The following is a 21,809-nucleotide window of genomic DNA, read 5'->3' as shown; positions in this document are numbered from 1 at the left end:
TAACCATTAGGTCACTAAAAGAGTGTGTTTCCTAACCCTAATCCTTGAGGTTCACCAACACAGCACATCATGTATCTCTATCCAATAAAACACTTGATCAAACTCATCAGCTTGTTCATATAGACTGTACTGCGTTCCAATTTTATTGCCTTCTTTTCTTAACTATGTGCCATCCCGTGGACTTGATTGTGAGTGCTTACGTTGTGCAAGTGGCCCGAAATTCACAATGGAGCTGATTTATTATTTACTCTTTATATCCTTATGATCTGGTTTTATGCACCATTCTATAGGCCTACGGGTGTGATTGGGTTGTTGGGGAACACTTACACAAACAAAATAGTAGCAATACAAAAAACTAAAACAACTTAATGTAGTTATAAGTATTATACGGATAAATCTGGTTAATTGGTATTATACACTAGAGCTGTCATAGTTGTGCTGTCATCAATAGCGTGAGACAAGACAGAATGTGCTATGAGTGTAAACAAACAATGGCTCACAAACAGCGTGTTTTGCCCTGTCTTGTCAAAAGAAAAGCCCCAAAAAGAAAGAAAAACTGACAATGGACAGAAATCTGGATGGCATGAAGAGGATGGTATGGACTGTCAAAGAGAACTGAGGTAAAATAGGATTTTTTATTTTTTTTAGTTTTTTTCCACTGTGTCGTGGTAGTCCCTCATCATAAATGCAGGAGTAATGTTGCCGTAGTTTTCCTCCATTGTAAAATAAGACCTAGCAGGACTGATACCACTGTCTCCCTTTCGTTTCGGCATGTTTGAAAGCTTGTACAAAGGCGCTTCTGTGCTCCTATTGGCCAGTGTCACAGCTGTGATGGAAAATTAAACATGCTAGTCTTTCTGTGTTGACGTTGTATGCCACGCGACATGAGATGAAGCGATTGAATCATGCGACCCGACGCCTATTGTCGTATACGAATCCCCACGACACCCTACGTCACGCAGATCATGGTAAAATCGGGCTAAAATCGTGCAGTGTGAACGGGGCTTAAGTGCAGTCTGATGTGACTTCACAAATATAATTGTGTTTTGAGATATAGAGCTATCTGAATCATCCCTCTGTCCTAAACGAAGGGTTGAGGGTCTGTCGACAGAATTTCCTTTGCTCAGTTGAACTTCCAGTAATACTAGACTTTCCCTGAGGGAAGTGCTTAGTCAGAGAATGGATGTTTAAAGTCAGATAAGGTACTGATGGCAAGGCACCAGGAACAAACTAACTGCAGACATCCATGTAGAAGTTCTATTGTTCATGATGCATTTAGAATATTTTTAGAGTGTATAACAGGTATCATGTATTGAAGAACTTGAAGAAAGGTGGACTTGAGCACACAAACCTCGCAATAGAGTGATGAGGGAGACGAGGCGATGCTCTTGCATGACCTGCTCTAGTTTGTACTGGAAATAATGCCCTACATACGCCTCTAGAGTCCTCTTCAAGAGAATACGAGCTCCGCTCAGGAAGTGATGCAGCCAATCAGGCATGTGGAACACCACCCGACCTGTGACCAAAAAAAAATAAAAATCACAAGATTCTCTTGTTAAATGTTGAAACTGTGAAATTCTGTTGTGTAGTACCAGTCTGTAAAGAAATAAAAAAAGTGTCACATCTCATTTGGTTACTACAAATGTGACAACCAATACCATCCTGAGTGACATGACTTCAAGAGAGTGCACGAGTCGTATGGACTACTGTTAATACACTTTCATGCTCCAAACATAGTCACTATAAACTGTTAATTTTGTGTTCTTTGGAAAAAATAACACCAAACAGATGAGTACATTTTCATGTTTTGGTTTTTAGTGTCTGGATTTGCTCTCATTTTAGCAATCATACTTAATTTTTAAGTGTTAAGTGATGAATAAACTCCAGTTTGTTTGAATTACATTCACTCACCTATGTACATCATGTAGTCATATACTCCATCAACCTCCATCAGCTCCATGAAGTAGTTCTGGTTGTGTTTTCTCTCCAGGCCCTCTGGCAGATTGGCATTGTTTCTGTACACTTCAGTGAACAGCTAAAATGGTATGAGTGGAAATGTTATTTCCAGAATTAAAAATACACAGAGAATATGACAGTCAATGCAATTGCTTTCTTTATTCATTTTTTGAATAATTTGTGATCAGTAAATAGATTTTCAAAACTATACATTGAGTACAGTTTATACTGATATATATGAAGCCCGTTTCAGCCACTGAATAAAAAATAAAAAAAGGTTATTGCAACTTTATATCTCACAATCCTGACTTTTTTTACAGAATTGTGAGATATAAACTCGCAATTCTGAGAAATAAAGTCAGAATTGAGTTTATTTCTTGTAGTTCTGACTTTATTTCTCAGAATTGCGACTTTATGTCTCGCAATTGCGAGTTCATATCACGCAAAAAAAGGTCAGAATTGTGGGATAAAAAGTGCCAATTACCTTTTTTATTTTTTTATTCAGTGGTGGAAACATGCTTCCATAGATCTTTCAATGACAAAAGGAAAAAAAAAAATTAACTGCACCTTCAATTTTTTCAAATATTTAAAATAAATTAAGAAAATGTCTTTTATAAGGCTAGTATAAGTATCAGAAATGCAGAGTAAATGTAAAGTAAATATTTAATGAGCAATTTTTTATGCTTGTGATCTTCTATGGAAAGTGCAGATAATTATGAAGAAGCATGTTTGATTGAATCTGGTTTTAATACATGCTTTTATTGAAAGAAATGTTAGTGTTTTGAGTAGTAAAGCACCTTTTTATTATTTTCTGCAGTGGGGCTGAGGATGGTGAGCTCAGGTCTGCTGGGTTTAGGTTTGGGGGATTCACAAGAACTGAAGAATGACTGGATAAATGGTTCCAGGTTTTGCCCTTTCTAAAGAAAATCAGCAAGAAGAAACATCATGAAGTCATATTAAAACCATTTTATGCTTTTGTGAGAAGTTACAAAAGTAAAAAAAAAAAAAAAAAAAAATTCCTATTTGTTCTTTAACAGAAAACAGATGTGTTACTTTTGACTGTATATTGATGATAAACAACTATAGCTATTTTATCCCATAAGAGATATAAAATCTGAAAGGAGCTAGAGACATAACCTGCACAGCAGTAGTCTCAAGCTCAGTTCCTGGAGGGCCACAGCCCTGCAGAATTTAGCTCCAACTGCTAAGAAGTTTCTGTACTGGAGCTGGGAATGACATCACACCCAAGTGGACCGTGTTCCATGATGGACATGTCCATTGTTAGCAATACCAGCTGACTATAAATTTCATTTTGCACAGATAAACGCCATAGTATCACGTCCCCAAATAGAGGTTGGACAATACTGTGAGCACCACTGAGTTTACTGAGACACAGACAAACATATTGACTAATAAACAATATATTACTACAGTTTCTCTTCTGCTGATGCACTGAGCAGCCATATTGGATTCTGAAGTTGGAGTTGATGCGATTCCTCTGAGTTTCCAAGTCAGAAATCCGACTTGGGAGGGTGTTCCTACTGTTTCTACTGGGAACTCAGAACTTCCAACTTCTGAGTACAAATGGAACACAGCACGAGTAATCGTGAAGGCCTTGAAGAGCTTGTTCAGGTGTGTTTAATTAGGTTTTGAGTGGTTTGAGACCACTGCTGTACAGCAGAAAATGTCACCAAACAGTCACTAAGTTATTGTGAACATTGTTTCCCACCTGCATTTTTACCATACAAATACATTAAACGGGTCATATGATGCAATTTCAATTTTTTCTTTCTCTTTGAAGTGTTACGAGGTCTTGGTGCATAAAGAAGATCTGTAAAGTTGCAAAGACTAAAGTCTCAAATCCAAAGAGATGTCTACGTCACGATGTGGGAAGATTTGCATAACGCCGCCCAAATGTTCACACAAAGAAAGAAGGCATAACTTTTATTCTCTCTGTTGCCGCCGCTGCCGCCATGTTGTGGAGACGCTGTGTGTTTCGTTGTGAAAGCAAAAATACTTTGGCCTTATAAAAGAGGACACAACTAGAAATCAGTGGTTAAGTTGTATTTACAACACTGTGGAACAGTTCAACCCAAACTTTCAGATGTGTGCATCGCATTTTGCGTAGGACAAGAACAGTTTCCTGATCCTGGGAGAGTAGCCTACAATGCCAGTGTCTGTTTCTATAAAGTGGGGCAGTTCCAACTTTGCAAGAACAGTCTGGTGCTTCTGACACACAGCCTGTAAGTACGTTTTCATATGTGAAGGATTTGCCACTGGTGATTCAAATGCGAGTTTTGAGCAGTGTAGAGTAGTGCTTGTTGTTTGTTGTTTCTCCAATCACAAATGCAGACATGGTTTTATGTTTACGCAGTGCGATACGCAACACAATGCTAAAAAAGACAGTATAAGTCATTATAATCAGTAATTATGTCCCCACTGGATGCAACAAATGCTTTATTTGTAATGGATTTTATTGGTTTTGTCTCACCGCGCTGGGACACACATCATCACAGTGTTAAGGGTAGAGGTCGACCGATGTATTGGTTTTGCCGATTAATCGGCACCGATAGTTGATTGCTGGAACAATCGGTTATCGACAAAAATCCATGCCGATCCGGTTTGCGTACGTTGCTGGAGCGGCTGAGAAGGGTCTGTTTTCATTATACAGTGCGAGAGCGGCCTCTAGTGGTTGAAATCACTGACAGCATGTGCTATTTGTTTAGACACGTGATGCTGCACGCTGAACAGAGCAAGAAACTTCAGACCCAGATTTAAATGCAGCTGACAGAAAATCCTGCTGCGCCACAGAGCACCATTCACATAGTTTTCCATTAAATAACATTATATTCACCCTGAATCGTTGTTAATGTACATAATGAATTGTATATTGAGCATTTTTATCGAAACTTTTGTCTTTCTGTTGCTCTAATTAAGTCTGTATGCTTCATTTATAGAGCTATAATATAGATCGTTCTTTCAAACCCTCTTATACCTCTAAACAATTAAAATAAAACTTATCTATGACTCATTGTTCATTCTTGAAGTTATCTTATGTCCGTTTGGTGAATAAATAAACCGTTTTAGACCGCTGCTCGAGTTGAATGCGACGCGTCCAGGAGTGTGTGTGATACCGGTGTGTTCTCCTAGACTCAGCGCTGCTCTTTTATTTTGATTAGATAATCATTAAGTGTTCAAGGACAGAAGCAGTTAAAGTGTGAGAGTATACATTGTGCTGGTATAATTGTAGGGCCCTATGATTTCCGTGATGCGGTAAACGTGGACGGAATCCAGTCATAAAAACGGAATGTCACGGAATTGGTCAAATTTTAAATAAACTAATCAAAAGTAGGTTATTACACTTAAATCAAATTGCGATATGGACTAGTATCTGTAGCTATTAAGCTGCAAAAGTCAATTTAAATATGAATCCTGCATGTGCTGCGTGTCTCTGTTAATGAATGGCGCAGATGCAAGGATTCATTTATTACACATATACTGAAGCACACGTGACGCTCGCGGTTATTTCAGCGTCTACCGTCACACTAAATGAAGAGGTAAACACATGAACAACATCTCCAGAACTGCTCTGAGAGAGCCTTCATATCTGACCGTTTGATTTGAGTAAAACTAGCGTCATATCACATACACAGAACTGTAAAGGTATTCACGGCAACCCATCAAAATAAAAGTTTGATTTGAAGTCTATTTTTCAGTAGAATGCACATAGCCTACAACTACTAAAATGAAACAAACATTATTTTATAAGGAATAATCACACAACATTTCTTCCATGTTTTAATTGTAATAGTAAATCCCCTTTGTTTTCCAAAGAAAGAAAACAAGTAATTAAAAAATAAATAAAATTAATGTTTCATGCATTGATTTGACATTTTTGAAGGGAAAAAAAATCATAAGGCTGATTTAAAAAAGAAAAATGAATAAATTAAGTTGATTTATGCATTCAAATAATTAGACATGCTAAAACAGAATTTAGTAACAAAAAACAAAAAAAAAAAATGGTGAGAAAAAAATAAAACATCTCATAGGGCCCAAAACATGTAATTTTTTGGTAAACTTTTATTTAATTGACGTGAAAATGTAGAAGTTTCATGGTTTTAATTAATTAGACTTGCTTTTTGATTAATAAACTTTCATTTAACTATTAAAAAGGAGTGGAGAAAAATTTAAATGGAAAAAACAGATTCCAGAAAAAATAAAAAGGAAATAACAGAATTTAGAAAAAAATAAAACGGATTTCATAGGGCCCTATTAGAGCATGGTAATTTTAACATTTACTATTATTATTATTACTATTACTAGTATGGTTCTGTACCGTTTTTTCTTTTTCTTTTTTTTTAAAATAAAGCACTATTTTATTTTTTGTTCAGGATCCATTTTAAAAAATATCGGTTAATTAATCGGTATCGGCCAGTGTGGTCCAACCTAGCTATCGGTATCGGCAAAATCCCCTATCGGTCGACCTCTAGTTAAGGGGCGTAACATTTCCATCACACACTTGAGGCATTCGGCCCATGACAATGCACTGGATAGCTGGCCAATCAGTGTACACCTCACTTTTCAGAACGATGAGCTTTGTAAAAATCGACGTGTTTCAGAAAGGCGGGGCATAGAGGAGAAACAATAATGTACAGTATGTGGAAAATAGTGGGTTTTTTTTACCTTAACCCACATAAACACATTGCATTATACCAAATACACAAAATATTGTTCTTTTAGCAACATCACATGACCCTTTAAGACAAATACTAGTAGATCTGATATTTTAAATATCAAAACACAAAGTCAAAGTGTGTCATTTTTCTGCCAGTTTTATAAAAATAATGACTGTTGTCAAACAGGTTACCCGAACACTCCCCCATCTGACATTTGGTTGAACAAACAGATGGTCTTGACCAAATGGCAGAATAATAAAGTAATAAAGATATTAGTGTAGTAAACATAGCCTGAATGTGTACATCTGGGAAAACAGACTATTTTAAGGACACCATACAGGGCAGCACTGCACTAAAAGCTAATGTGCATGATAACTAAAGACCACACTGTTACATTTGGAATGTGAAATGATGAATCATTCATAACACCAGGAAATGTGTATTTAAAAAGTAATTTAAGTAAGTTTTGATTTCATTGTGCCTTAAAGTAGAAATACACAGAAAATCTAACATACATCCAAATTCTTACCTCTTTGATCAGTTTTCCTGGCACAGACTTAAATATCTTCCCTGCAGAGACAAACAGAAATTCTATTGAGTTAATTCATTATATTCAAAGCCTACTCTTCCCATGCTTTATATACTTTTATGCAGTATGCTATAAACCTTTCTAAATGGACTAAAGAGGATTTTGGCCTCAGTTTGTTAAATAAACCATAATTCCAACTATTAAACTGTGGGATTTCCTCCATTATTGCTAGCAGATGTTCTCAAGTTGTGTCAGATCTGATAAGGAAAACGTGGGATTGTCATTAAAGTTGTTCAGCTGAGTTTCTTACAGAAAACCAATAACCACTCTGGCCATCTGTTTGCTTTATGTTACTGTCAAGCACCGCAAAACCGTTATTTTATTTGGAAAATAGCCATTGTATCTCCTATCTATCTCCTTATTTTTCCTGTAGGATTGTCATATGATTAAGTTTTAAAACAGGCACAGGACAATTTTAATGCTATTCAAGACTTAAATTTAGTTCTAAACAGCACAAAAACAAAAGTTATGTGGTCTGGAAAATAAACAACAAGGTAAAAAAGACATATCTCTGGATGTGGCAAAAAAAATAGTAGTAGTAGTATCTTCATATAAATATCTCGGAATTTGGCTTGATAGCTCTTAATCTTTTACTAATCATATAATTAATCTTCAAAAGAAAGTTAAATCTAGACTTAGTTTTTTTTTTTATTTTATTTTTTTTACTACATCAGCCAAGAAATATCTTGTTGAAACCACTGTTTTAACCTGGTTTGACTATAGTGATATATAGAAATGCAGGTAAAGGTGTTCTGGAACAAACAGAATTGTTGTACCATGCAGAAATGAGATTGATTACTAATGCACCCTACAGTATACACCGTGAATTATACTCTCTTTTGAATTGGACATCATTGCATACAAGACGGGAAATTCACTGGTATATCTTTATTTATAAAGTTCTGTTGGGCTTATTACCTAAATATCTTTATATATAATACATATACAACTAGATAATCCTCTATATTTCTTTGACTATCCCTAGAAAGAAAACCACGTATGGTCATTCTGCTTTTGAATTTGCTGCCCCAAATGACTGGAATGTGCTACAAAAGCTACTGAAACTAGAGAAAATATTTCAATCTAAATTAGTGAGTGCTTTTACCACAACTTGTAAATGTTTTAATTGCGGTGGGTTTTTTTTGTACACATAGTAATGTGTGTTTGTATGTCTTTTAGGAGACATCAACTCTCCAGCCAGGCTGTTATTATAAATATGAACCTGTTCTTAATGAATTGCCTGGTTAACGGTACAATGTTGGTACCACCTAATGAAATGGGGGCTACTGTAAACGGTAGACAAATTGCATATTGCTATTATGAATATTATTATTAAATATAATTGAACATTGGTATCTTAATCATTCTGCTGAAAAGCAGCACTTTATACACTCTCTTTATCAGAAACACCTGTAAATCTATTATTCATGTGATTTTATAATAAGCCAATCATGTGACAGCACAAACTGACCACACACAGAAGTGTTTCTGCATTATGTGCTTAGGGACATTCTTTTGAACTCTCTGCATTAAACACAGAAATGCATGCAAGAACTCCTGCACTGTCAGAAAAATGTGCAAAATTGTACCTTTAGGGATACAACAGCTCATTTAAAATGACAACTTTGTACCTTATCTACCCCTAAAATGAGGGATAGTAGTTATATGTACTGTTAAACATTCCAGTAATGAAACGCATGGCTGAGAACATCCATAATGTTCTTGTAAGATAGTTAACATTTTTATATGATCCTCCCTTTCATCCAAACAACGATACATCATTTCCTCCCTCGTTTCTTCTAAACGGTCACACATAAATCCGCACTGACAGTCAGTGACTTTTTTGCGACATGACACCAGTGGTTGACAGTTAGGTTGCTCCTGGGCTTTCCCACTGCTGGTTGCCTAATAACAGTTATAACTGTCATTCAGTGTCATTGCTGAATGCCTCAGGCCGACCAATATTGATTCCTGGGACCATTCAGCTTTGCATATCGCATTGTGAATACTGCAGGCTGGTGCTGGAGCTGTGATTAGCTCCATTTCCAGCAGTAGCCTTGATTTAATATGAAAAGCTTTTAACAACTACATACTCTGACATACTCGTACTCTGAATGTGATTAATTTCTTCATCTTTCCGGCGGATCACATGTGCACTGAGTCCTCTCCTTTTGGTAGCTGCTACTTTTCTCAACTTTGTTGTGTCACTGGACACGTCTCCATCCTGTCACTAATGGCTGCCAGCTCTCCACTGAAAATTAATGTGATCATGTCACTGGTGGTGTGAGCGGGGCTTAAACAGTGCCTGATCAGCAGTTATGTGGCGCTGTAAGAACATCAACTGGCCCAACAATGGGATCCAATGGTGTGGGGAAAAGTATTCTGCATGTAATATCTTTTCTATAGTGCTTCTGTTAAAAACAACAACAACTTGTAATTTTCTTCTGACTCCATATCTGATCTGATCTGCCTGCAACTGTGCAAGCGCAAGAGATGTTACATTTGCACATTGATTCTGATTTAAAAACTGTTGTGTTTACAAAGAATATTTGTACGTTCAATAGATATATTTCTCATGTCTTGTGTCAAGTATTCGCTGAGTTTTGATTCATTTTAGTGACGTGTTTCAGAAAGATATCCATGGAGACTGAGACGCCTGAAAGCGCACCCTGTTTATTTCCTGTTTTTATTTTCGATTAGAAATGACGGAGTATTTTTAGTTCTTTTCGAGATCATCATGAAAAAACGTGACTGACCACACTGGTGGGTTAATCTACATATCAACCAGACAAACGGAACGGAAATACATCAACGGAAAATGAGATAAAGTAGAAATAGATTGTGGGTTAGATTAACTAGTAATAGATCCTTAAAAATAGCAATTGCAGGTTTCCACTTTTTTCACTTTATGTTTTAGTGAGCCACCCTAATATTTTTACCATCCCTCACACCTGGCAAGACACAGCAACCGTGGGGGAAATTCAGTTTACAGATGCTTCTTTGCACAGTTTGCATATTCCCTTTAAATCCCTAAATTAAAACTATAAATTCATACTATCAAAAACTTAATTGAACTTTTGCTGGGCAATTTGCTTTGACCTAAAGGGTCACCCCTATTGTGGGGCAGGAAAAATCATTTGTGAGATACCGTAGCTGGGAGAACAGAACACGTGATTATTATTGTTTGTTGTTTTATTGCATGGTGTCTGTTCCTGTCAAAGCTACTGAGCTCAGCCTAATGAGACAAAGACCGGCTGCTAAACACAAACAAATACACAGCATCTCCTGGGACTTTCACACGTTCAAGAGTTTACACTTTGGTGCCAAAGAACTGTGCTGCAGTTCTGTAACGGACATGCCTTCTAGAACAGAGAGATCTATGGAGATTAGCGTGAGCTGACAGAAATGCTATGTGACTCAATTATCCACTCTGTACAACTGTGATGAGCAGTGGACCACACATCAGGTTTCACTTCAGGCAGCCAAGAACTGGACAGACTTGAAAAATACAGCCTGGTCTGATGAATTTGGTGGCATGATTTCATGAAATGATGCTGCCATGCATGAACAGTTCAGGCTGGTTAGCAGTGGAGTAATGGTGTAAGGAAGGTCTTGACACACTTTAGGCCCATTTATACCAATCAATCATTGCATGAATGCCACAGTCTATTTGTGTATTGTTACTGACCGTGTGCATCCCATCATGGCTATAATTTACCAATCTTGTATGCCTGCTTCCATCGTGTCACAAAGCAATCTCAAACTAGTTTTGTGAACATGACAATGAATTCCCTGTTATTTATTGGCCTACTCAGTCATTGGATCTGAATCTGAAGTACAGAGGTTCCCGACTACGCTCCTGGAGCCTGAAACAACTTTGCACATTTTACATGTCTCCTAAAAAAAACATACCAAAACACAGAAGAAATTATTTTGACAATGTTGTCGTTTGTAAGCAAAACTTTTCCAAAACACAGAAGAAAGCCATTTTTAGTACATTGCTGTTGTATAAACATACCCTCAGACAAAGGAGACATGCAATATGTGCAGTGTTAGGGGGCTACACACTAAATATACACACTTATCAGGTTCAGTGAGGATTTTTCAATTTATTATATTTAAAAAAAAAATGGTGAATGAATTCTAATAAAGCACAGAAGAAGCTGGCTGAATAAAACCAAACCAAACCAAATGCGCAGGCGTGTTGTGTGAAGTTGAGCAGATTATGTGGATATGGTTAAGGGGGAGTAAACATACCCAGGTTGACATCTGGAAGCTTTTTGTCATTGAACTGAGACTCAATGCTGTATGGAGACAGGAAGTCTGCCAGCAGCTGACTGTTACTAAGTTCAGGGTGATGCAGCAGTTTCTTTAGGAAACAGAGAGATTCGTGTCATTATCTTACACATCACGTCACCCTGACCAGCAATCAAAACATGTAATAAGACAGTGAGGTTTAAATAAAAGCAGAGAGTCGGTGTCCTTTGTAAACAGAGAAATATTGATAGCAGTCATGCTACACAAATACATACTGAGGACACTGTTTAAGCACAAACTAACAAAGAATTTAATTAATTAAATTCATTAACACAATTGGAAACTTTGTCTCTGCCTCTGTAGAAATACTGTAGATCATGTTTTTTCTTTTAACATTAAAGTAAATTATCCATGCAGCAAATCACTGTTAATCTCATTATACATTTTTCAGTATTTTTAATGATACAGACTTACACTGCTAAACAGCTTGAACTTGATACATTCAATTTACATTAATAATGTACTTTCATTCAATTATAAGGCCTGATTTTAAGTAACTGTATATGCCAGACTGATGCTGTTTGTACTTCTCTTTGTTAATAAGATGAAGCAAGTGTAAAAAGCAAATTACCTGTAAATATTCCTCAAATTCACCTCGTTTGGAGGACAAGAACTCGTAATTCTTTGGTCCAATGATTCTTTTGGAAGGGAGTTGAGCATCCTGGAATGGGCCTGTAATAGAAAAACAAACTAGAGAGATGAATAATCCATAAACATGAAGCCTCTGTCATGAAGAGAGAGACAACAAACTACTTTACCATGAAATTCTGTGAGTTTAGATTCCAGCACATAAAACTCCAGGTATTTTCTATAAACAGACCAGCTCTCGGTCTCATGCCCCACTGTAAAGCAAATAAGCACAAAGTGGCTCTGTTCTTGTGTAATAAAAAATAGTTTAATGACATGCAATTTAGTGTAAATTTAGTTCTGAAACTCACCATTTTTTCTGTCGTGGCGCTCCACGTCGATGCAGAAGACTGGAGTACGCTCTTTCTTAACCTCGTCATCAAAAAAATCCACATAAGGGATTGATGTGGTCCAAGCGGCAAGATTACGCAACGTTCCTGGAGTTCCCACCACCTCCACAGGTCCTGGAGAGTCGTCCTCAAACACCATCACTGCTTCCTCCACCTGACCGTACAGAACAGTGAATGTTCGAAAAACATTCTCGAAAAAAAGTGCCAATTAAAATGTCTGCATAATTGTGTGCATGTTCTGTAGAGGGCGTCAAAGGTTTCGAGTTGCAACATGTTTTCGAAGCATTATAGCCAGATATATCTGTTGAGTGTGAGAACGCAAAGGCCAAACACTAATCAGACTTGATGCTACTTAATGTGTTAATGTATTATTTACTTAGAATTATTATTACCATTAATAATTTACTCATCTAAATTATTATTAATTATTTATTTATAATAATAATTACTAATATTATTATTATTTTTTATCATATCGTCAGGTTAAATAGTTCCAGTCGTTTTTGCTATTGTTACCAAAATCGGTACAAGCACCATGTGAACAGGAAAATAGGGGACAATTGTGATTCTTTATAGGAAAATAAAGGAAAGAATCAGGGATGCTAAAATATTTGTACTGTACCACATGTATATGTATATAAGGTGTATAAAAGGTTCACAAAAATAAAAAGTTTTGTTTAACCGATTTATGTATAATTATTCAAAAAACTATTTAATGTCACACACACACACACACAAAAAAAAATTGACATGACATGTTATACACAAACAATCAGCCTGAGTAAAATGTACCATTATAAAATTGTGACTGCACAAGTAGTGTAGTAATTTAGGAGGTATATTAAATAAATATCCAGGCTAATCCATGCTTTGTAATGGGAGTGGATGGTAGCCCAAAATTTGAAGACCAAAAAATTTCACCAATCCATTATAAAAAGAAAAAGTCCACATGGATCTGGGGGGTTAATAAAGGCCTTCTAAAGCGACGTGATGTGTTTGTGTAAGAAAAATATCCATATTTACAACTTAATGAATCTCTATCTCTAGCTTCTGCTAACTGTTGTACATGCGTTCACGAGAGAGAGGCTTCCAGCGGATGATGTAGCATGTAGGCAAACACGGTGATGAACGCGGAAGTGATGAGTGTGGAAGCGCAGAGGAGAGAGCAGAACAAAACGCCGGTCACGAATTAGTAGTACAAAATGAGGATTTGTAAAGAAAAATGTCGGAGGATTTCAATATAAGCCAAGAGGACACTGGTTTTCCTTTACTGTAAACAAAAAATGTTTCTCGCGAAACTACCATATTTTCACTGGCGTTTACACTACGCCTACGTCCTACGTCCTTCCGCTTGATGCCTCTCTCTCGTGAACACGTATACGACAGTTAGCGGAAGTTAGAGATTAAGGTTTATAAAGTTGTAAATATGGATATTTTTCTTACACAAACGCATCACGTCGCTTCAGAAAACCTTTATTAAAGGGGTCATATGATGCGATTTCAATTTTTCCTTTCTCTTTGGAGTGTTATAAGCTCTTGATGCATAAAGAAGATCTGTAAAGTTGCAAAGACTAAAGTCTCAAATCCAAAGAGAAATTCTTTATAAAGGGTCAGCCACGCCCCCCTAAAACGGCTCGTTATAACAGGCCCCCACATGTCTATGTCACTATGTGGGAAGATTTGCATAACGCTGTCCAAATGTTCACGCAAAGAAAGGCGGCATAACTTTTATTCTCTCTGTTGCCGCCAGCGCTGTGTGTTCCGTTGTGAAACTACTTTGTTTGGCCTTCCAAAGAGGACACAACTATAAATCAGTGGTTAAGTTCTATCTACAACACTGTTCCAGAACAGTTCAACCCAAATATTCAGATGTGTGCAGCTCATTTTATGGAGGATGAGGACTGTTTCCTGAACCAGTAGCCAACAATGCTTCTGTGCACAAAGGCTGTTTCTATAAAGTGGGGCAATTCCAAATTTACAAGGACAGTCTGGTACTTCTGACTCACAGCCTGTAAGTACGTTTTCATATTTAAAGAATTTGCCACTGATGATTCAAATGCGAGTTCTGAGCAGTGTAGAGTAGCGCTTGTTGTTTGTCATTTCTCAGATCACAAATGCAGACATGGTTTTATGTTTACGCGGCGCGATACGCAGTGCATAAAAAGACAGTATAAATCATTTTAATCAGTAATTATGTCTCCACTGGATGCAACAAATGCCTCATTTGTAATGGGTTTTAATGTTTTTTCTCGTTGTGCCGGGACACTCATCACAGCATGGTAAGGGGCTTAACATTACCATCACACGCTTGAGGTATTCAGCCAATCACAACGTACTGGATAGCTGGCCAATCAGAGCACACCTCGCTTTTCAGAACGATGAACTTTGTAAAAATCGTTTCAAAAAAGCGGGGCATAGAGGAGCAACAATAATGTACAGTATGTGGAAAATAATGTGTTTTTTTTTTAACCTTAAACCACATAAACACATTGCATTACACCAAATACACAAAATAATGTTCTTTTTAGCAACATCATATGATCCCTTTAACCCAATGGAGCTGTGTGGACTTCTTTTATGGATTATACAATACAGCATGTATTAGCCTGAACATTATTTAATATAACTCTGATTACTGTATGTAAATCATGGGATAATTTTCATTTTTGGGTGAACTATACCTCAAGTAAAAAATGGGGTAATTCACAAAACTTACACAACTAACCCTTTAATGCCTTATTCTGCAAGAGCATATTTTAGATCCCTTAATCCTACACAATACCTAAATTTAACAACTACCTTACTAACTATTAATAATCATTAATTAGGAGATTACTGAAGCAAAAGTCATAATTAATAATAAGTTAACAGTGAGTATTGGTCCCCAAACTAAAATGTTCAGTGTCGACATGTTTCTGAAGGGTTTGTCTCACCATGTCGTCTTCTCCTTCAATCATGGCGTGCTGTGGTAGCAGTGCACCCTCCATCGTGCTACTTTTAAACACGCCTTTTATTTTGCTTCCAATACGGCTGATCCCAAATGACTCGCCACGCTTTGATGTGTTCCTGTACGCAAAAACACAGTGATATTGTTTTGCTGCAAATTCAAAATGGTTGCTTAAAAAAAAGACATAAACAGCACTCTACACTGCACCACAGTCACACAACCAATGACAGGGCACATAATACAATAAAAACATGATCACAGGAAATGATGAGTATACCCTAAATGCATTTAAAAGAACAAGTGCAACACAGCTACAGGCTCAAACAATGCATGACAATGCAGACAGTCCAGTAAACCCATGCATCAATCCTGCTGGCCTGTGCTAAACTTGGACCAGTTTTACCTCCAGACAACAACCTTGTGTTTTACAGACAGATGGCCAAACTGGTCAAAGATGAGCAGCAAGCTGGGAGCATCTTCCACCCCAGACTTACTTCCTGGGGAGGGCTGGTAATACTGTTGGGCGGCGTGTTAAGGTGGATGTGGCTGTGGCTCTGGAATTGACCAATGGGGACCTGTGGCCAGTGATATAATTCCTGGCCAAAGGGATGCTGTCAAGTCTAAATGAAGCAAAAAAGCATGCGAGCACAGATAATGGGAACAAAACAGATAAACATCAGCACCAGAGGAGAGCTGGAGATGGCCAGATTAAATGGTTCAAATGCACATCATCCTGTAATTCATTACTCTGCTTCATTTACATGAAGAATTGAAAAAAAAAAAAAAAAAAAGAGGATCTGGTGCGTGTAGCCATGCAAGTCAGTGGGCAGTTTGAGCCTCAGACGGCACATCAGTGTTTCCCACACACAGACTTTACTTGGGCAGGGCACCCAGGTATATTAAAGTCTGCCCAAGCATATTTGCCGACTCTAAAATCATCTCTTTCGAAATTATATTCACATGATTTTGCAGTTTTAGGTCATCAGGAAAGTTTATCCTTTTTTTTCACATTTTAACCATTTTAAAAAAAAAAAAAAAAAAATTTTTTTAAAGTTAAAGTGCAGTAAGTTATGGGAGGTCTCAATTTGGTACTCGCCCACTGTTCTGTCAGAGAATGTTCTGTGCACACACACACACCTAAAACGTGCACAAAGAAAGCCACCTGTCACATAATGTGTGTTCTTTTTCATGGTGTACTGAGTTTAAATGGTCAAATACGCACAAAGTTATACCAAAATTTGGTTATGTCTTAAGTGAACGTAAGTGAAGTAAACAGTTAAAAAAAGAAATCCGATACGGAATCTGTGCATTAGGTCTTAAAGTGACAGCAGCCTAATAAACCTGTAGCGGTCATTGAGTGCAATAAATGTTAAACAACAAAAGAGAAAGAGACAATCCCTCACTGCCCTTGACTGAATCACTGTCAGCTTTAACAGAAATCATTCTATATTCAATTCATGATATATAACTCTGTAAAAATTGTGTGTAAATTTTATTTTTTAATTTTATTTTCTATTCAATAAATGAAAATATTATCTTGAAGGTTACACATTATTTATCACATGTACTAGCTAGACCATTTTTGTGCCAGTGGGTAATGCCAGCATTTCCTACCACTACCACCACAAGTATATTCAGAGCTGTTGGAAACACTGTACACCCACAGTCTATCCGCTGGCCATCTTACTCCTATTGCACACAAAACTAAAAATACTCGGAGAAACAATCCATGCGTCAGTATCAGTCTGACAAAAAACAAAAATGTGTTGTTTACATGAGAGCTTTGAAGGAAGAACTAGGTGTTGGATTTGCCAAAGTGTGAGGGCAGAATTAAATCTTTGCAAGATATCTAGAGTTTTAATTGAAAAGTACTGTACTGTAGAAAAGTCTATATGCGTTTCAAAGGTCTAATTATACAAGTCTAGTCAGGAAGTGAATGTTTACAGCTTCACTAAACCCTTGTTAAACTGGCGCCACACTAACCGACTCAAAAAAAACTCGATTTGGATGGGCGGATGACTGTTGTTGCTGATTTTGCCCTTCTCAAACAGTGAGTCTGTTATACTCATGGGAGTACAGATGAAATTACACACTAAAATACTGGCTTAGCAGGCAGGCCTTAACAGAAAACTGTTGTAATGGACTGTTTACAGTTGAATGGAGTATGTTTTACCACTTCACCGCCAAGAAACACAGCCATGCCCACTGACTCCCTACGCATGTCCAGCGGTTATGTAAAAGTTAAACGAGTTAAAAAACTGAACAGACTTGAGCTGAATCATGACACCATCATCTTCTGTAGAGCTCCTTTACTGCTGAATTTTATGTCTTTTATAATTTTGCAAGATTAACACTATTTTCCTGTTTATTACTGTGATGCTGCTGTACTGTAAAAAAGCGCTATATAAAAATAAATGTGATGTGACTCCCATCGTGATTATGTTCAACCCATAATTCTGTTCGACTTTCATTTGTTGCCAAAACAATTAAATTCAATATCCAATAAGACCAGATAGAAATTTCAGAGGTAGTCATTTAGCTGTTTAACCATTTACCATTCCTAAGTGTTCGCTGTGAGACAATAAATTTCAATAAAAGCGGATGATTGTTGTTATTCCCAGATCATATTCCCAACCATTATTGTTTTTTTGTTTTGTTTTTTTGAGTTGAACTACCAGCAAGCTTTTCACAGTGTCAAACCTGTGTGACGCCTGACCTACAGCTGGAAAAACGGACAGAAAAAATGTAAAAACTGTAAACCATCTCCTAGAATCCTTCTGATTTAAAGACAAAGGAACCAAATGAAAAAGCCTGCACCTCAGATACTAAATAGGGCTGGGCAACATAACAGTATAACACAATAAAATTCAACTGGGCAATGAAAAAGCAATTTGATGACAATTCATTCTGTTCTGAATGAAAGTCTGTGATCACGTTAAGTATGGTATTTTATTCATTTTAACCCTTAAATGATTCTGAAGTTTTAGAACATTGTAGTGTTTTCTTGTTTCCACTGAATGACATCAGACATCACTAATGCCAGTTGAAACATACTGGCCAAATAAAATGTGTTAAAAAAATCGTCATATTCACTATACTGGTTAGTTTATTGCCACCAAAACAAAACTGAATACATTGTAAATATCTGATATATTGCCCAACTCTCTCATCAAACCTTTAACTGTTCTTCATGACATTGAGGCAGGTCTTATGGCTTTCAGGCAGCTTTATAGGGCATGCAGTGAGAGCACTGGACAACAATCACTTGAACCTCAACAATACACTTACCTTAAATCATCCAAACTCAAATTCCTGGAATAACAGGCAAAAGGGGTTACGTTTTGCGCTACAAATGTCTCTCACTGCTACACATGCACACAAGTCTTTATGAAGTGCATAATACGGTTTGATCATGAAGCCCACTCACATTCATGTTGTATGAGCTTTGTCTCTCACACAGAATATACAGCAAAGAAAGGTGCCACTTAACCCGGTGTAAACAGTAATGACAATGTCATCAAGTGTCTGAATAACCTCTCTAATTTTTCACAAAAAATCAAAAGCAAACCAAAAATACATTTCCCATACAGAAAATAAAGACTATTTTTTATTTGTAATATATTTTCACTATTATAATGCAATAACTATTAAAATCATCACAAATGAAGTCAGCACTGCGGATTTTGCCATACTGTATAAATTGCAATTTTTTTTCCCATTCCAATTAAAATTACAATACAAATATTCATGTCTGTCTTCATTTCTGCACTCTCAAATGAGTCAAAAAAAAAAAAAACTGGCAATCCAAAGCATGTTGTTCTGTTGTGTGATTGGGGCACATAAAAGGGGAAGAAAACGCACCTGTTTAGCTTTGAATTTCTAGCAGGAGATTCAGCACCCCAGAGCAGATGCCGAAAATACTGAGGAAGAACAGAGACAGACGCATGATGGAGAACTCAAACACACCATCTGAAGCAGCTCTGAAATAGCATTTCCTGGAAGTTACCTCATCGCTGTGGCAGAACATGGGGGTGAAGACATTCTCCAGCAGAGACAGCACGTGTTCATAGGCCTCAAACAGACATGGCATCGTCTGGAGCTTCACCACGCCTGTATACGGCCCCTGAGCGACTGCAGGAAGTGACAGAGATGGAGAGAATGAGAGACCACGGCACACGACACGTGTGCGGCACAGAAAACTGTAAAGAGACTGACTGTTGTGGATTTCCTCTATGATGAAGGGGTCAAAGCTGATCTTGTCGATGCTCTCCTCCAGACAGTACGTCTCATAGATCTTCTGCACCTCCTCGTGCAAACGCTGCATCTCCGTGTCACTCAGATCAGGACACAGGATCTGGTCATTAAACTCCTCTACACACAAAAACATCAAGGACAGATTTTTAGTGAACTATTCCTTTAACCTTAGGTAACGTTTTAGGTAGGTAGCTTTTATTATCATTCAACTGTACATGCAGAGTGCACATAAACACGTACTACTGTACAGAATCAGTATACAAAATATAAAAATGTAATAAAAGATGCTACAACATGCATTAAAATATCGCACTAAAAAGAACTGTCAGCGGCGTATAGATATTGATAGTGAACATAGTATCTAGCAGCATCTAAATCAAATCATTACACTTATTAAGTGGCGGCATATAAATACAGTTATTGCACATTATAAATAAATATTGTTATTGCAGTATCCACATCTAGATCACATGGGGCTCACTGCAGGGATTCAGTGAGATATAACGATTAAGAGATTATTTTGTTCAGGAGTCTGTTGAAAGAAGCCCAGAATGCTGTGAAACCTTTTTCTCGAGGGCAGTAGTGTAAACAGTCCATAATGAGGACAGCTGGGGTCTTTTGTAATGTTTTGGGAACGGGTCAGACAGCGTGTGTGTGTGAGGTCCTGGATGGAAGGAAGTGAAGAGGCGATGATCTTTTCCGCTGTGCTCTGTACAGACCTCCAGTCTGAGACTTGTTTAACATTAAACATTGTATACATTAACATAATGCAATTATTGTATTTAACAATACACTAAATATTAACTAAGTTATCTATTCTTCTTGATCCACTGAATAATGCATACATATATATGTATATATCAGAGCTAACATGTTAATTTGGTGCGACTGATTTTGAAAGAAATATTGCATTAAAATTATCACACCCCGCCCCATACGTCAACTAAAATTGTATGCAATTTCGACAGACACGATGCAGGATGACGACTGACTGAATGAAGGAGTTATATGCCTCTAAAAATCAAGTTATAAGGGCAAAAGAGTCTTGTATTGTATTGAGATTTGCATTTACATAATGATATAGTTAAGCAATATCATACAGAAAAAAGTGCTATTTTTCCCGAACATATCTCACAATTGCAAACAACAGAATTCAATATTGTGTTACATTTCTGAGATGATATTCAAAAAAACATCAAAATAAATCCACAAAATAAATCAACAAAAACACCAAAAAAAAAACCCACAAAACAAGTCCTGTATACCCCCAAGCAACACAAAGTGTGTCGTTTGTACTTGAAGTAAATATTTTACAGCTAAGGGAATCATCTTACAGAGAGAGAGAGAAAAGGTTAGGGAACCTGTCCTAGGAAATTCCAGGCCCCAGTGTTATGACAAGGCCCCTCTCTGACTTCCACAGTGGACTAACATAAACAAGTCATCAGATGAGGCAGCGAAGAACAACTTAAAGATATCGTAGAGGGCAAGAAGAAGATCCCAGTGCAAGGCACAGAAAGGAGAACTAATTAACTGCCCTTTAACCATCTTGAAATTCATTTCTAAAGGCCCAGACACACCAAACTGACATCAGAGAATTAGTGGCAGAAATGGATGGATGCATGATCCAAATTCAAACTGTAATCTATTTCTCACTGGACAGAAATGTGATAAATGAAGGGATAAATTAACCCTTTCAACCCTTACTGCTGCTACGTCCGACAAGCAGAGCAGGTTACTTTTGGTATGAAACAAATAAAAACATACAAATTCAAACAATAAATAAAAAAATAAAAAAAATAAAAAAGTTCATCTTTTCTATTTAATAATTAAAAACAAGAAATAAACACCAATCATACATCACAATTTACAATAAAAAAAATGTAAAAATACGTAGTGAGTGCTGAAAGTGTAAAGGTCATCACTGATTCTACAGCTGAAGAGCTCCAAACTTCCACTGACATTAAAGGTGCTGTACGTAATTTTTTGACTTTACCAAAGCAAAAAAACATCATGATATATTCGCAGATATTTAGGAAACATGCCAAGTTCACATACTTGTTTCTCCAAAAAACAACGCTAAAGCCTGTTATTCT

At 37.0% G+C, this 21,809-nt stretch overlaps 1 protein-coding gene across 1 annotated transcript in view; it reads right to left on the bottom strand.

Annotated features, from left to right (window-relative positions):
- LOC109100363 (sorting nexin-14) overlaps positions 1-21,809 on the bottom strand; it is a 43,514-nt gene that overhangs the window by 1,832 nt on the left and 19,873 nt on the right. The window contains 13 exon segments of the mRNA XM_042777347.1: positions 1,352-1,516; positions 1,912-2,035; positions 2,754-2,873; positions 7,162-7,202; positions 11,479-11,590; positions 12,110-12,210; positions 12,297-12,380; positions 12,477-12,669; positions 15,449-15,581; positions 18,751-18,774; positions 19,324-19,382; positions 19,469-19,593; positions 19,678-19,833. Of these exon segments, the coding sequence (XP_042633281.1) occupies positions 1,352-1,516; positions 1,912-2,035; positions 2,754-2,873; positions 7,162-7,202; positions 11,479-11,590; positions 12,110-12,210; positions 12,297-12,380; positions 12,477-12,669; positions 15,449-15,581; positions 18,751-18,774; positions 19,324-19,382; positions 19,469-19,593; positions 19,678-19,833 (1,437 nt within the window).

This window comes from Cyprinus carpio, chromosome A20 (assembly GCF_018340385.1).
Source record: "Cyprinus carpio isolate SPL01 chromosome A20, ASM1834038v1, whole genome shotgun sequence".
Lineage (NCBI taxonomy): Eukaryota > Metazoa > Chordata > Actinopteri > Cypriniformes > Cyprinidae > Cyprinus > Cyprinus carpio.
Note: the sequence above shows the minus strand (reverse complement) of the source record. Positions and strands in the feature narration are given on the sequence as shown.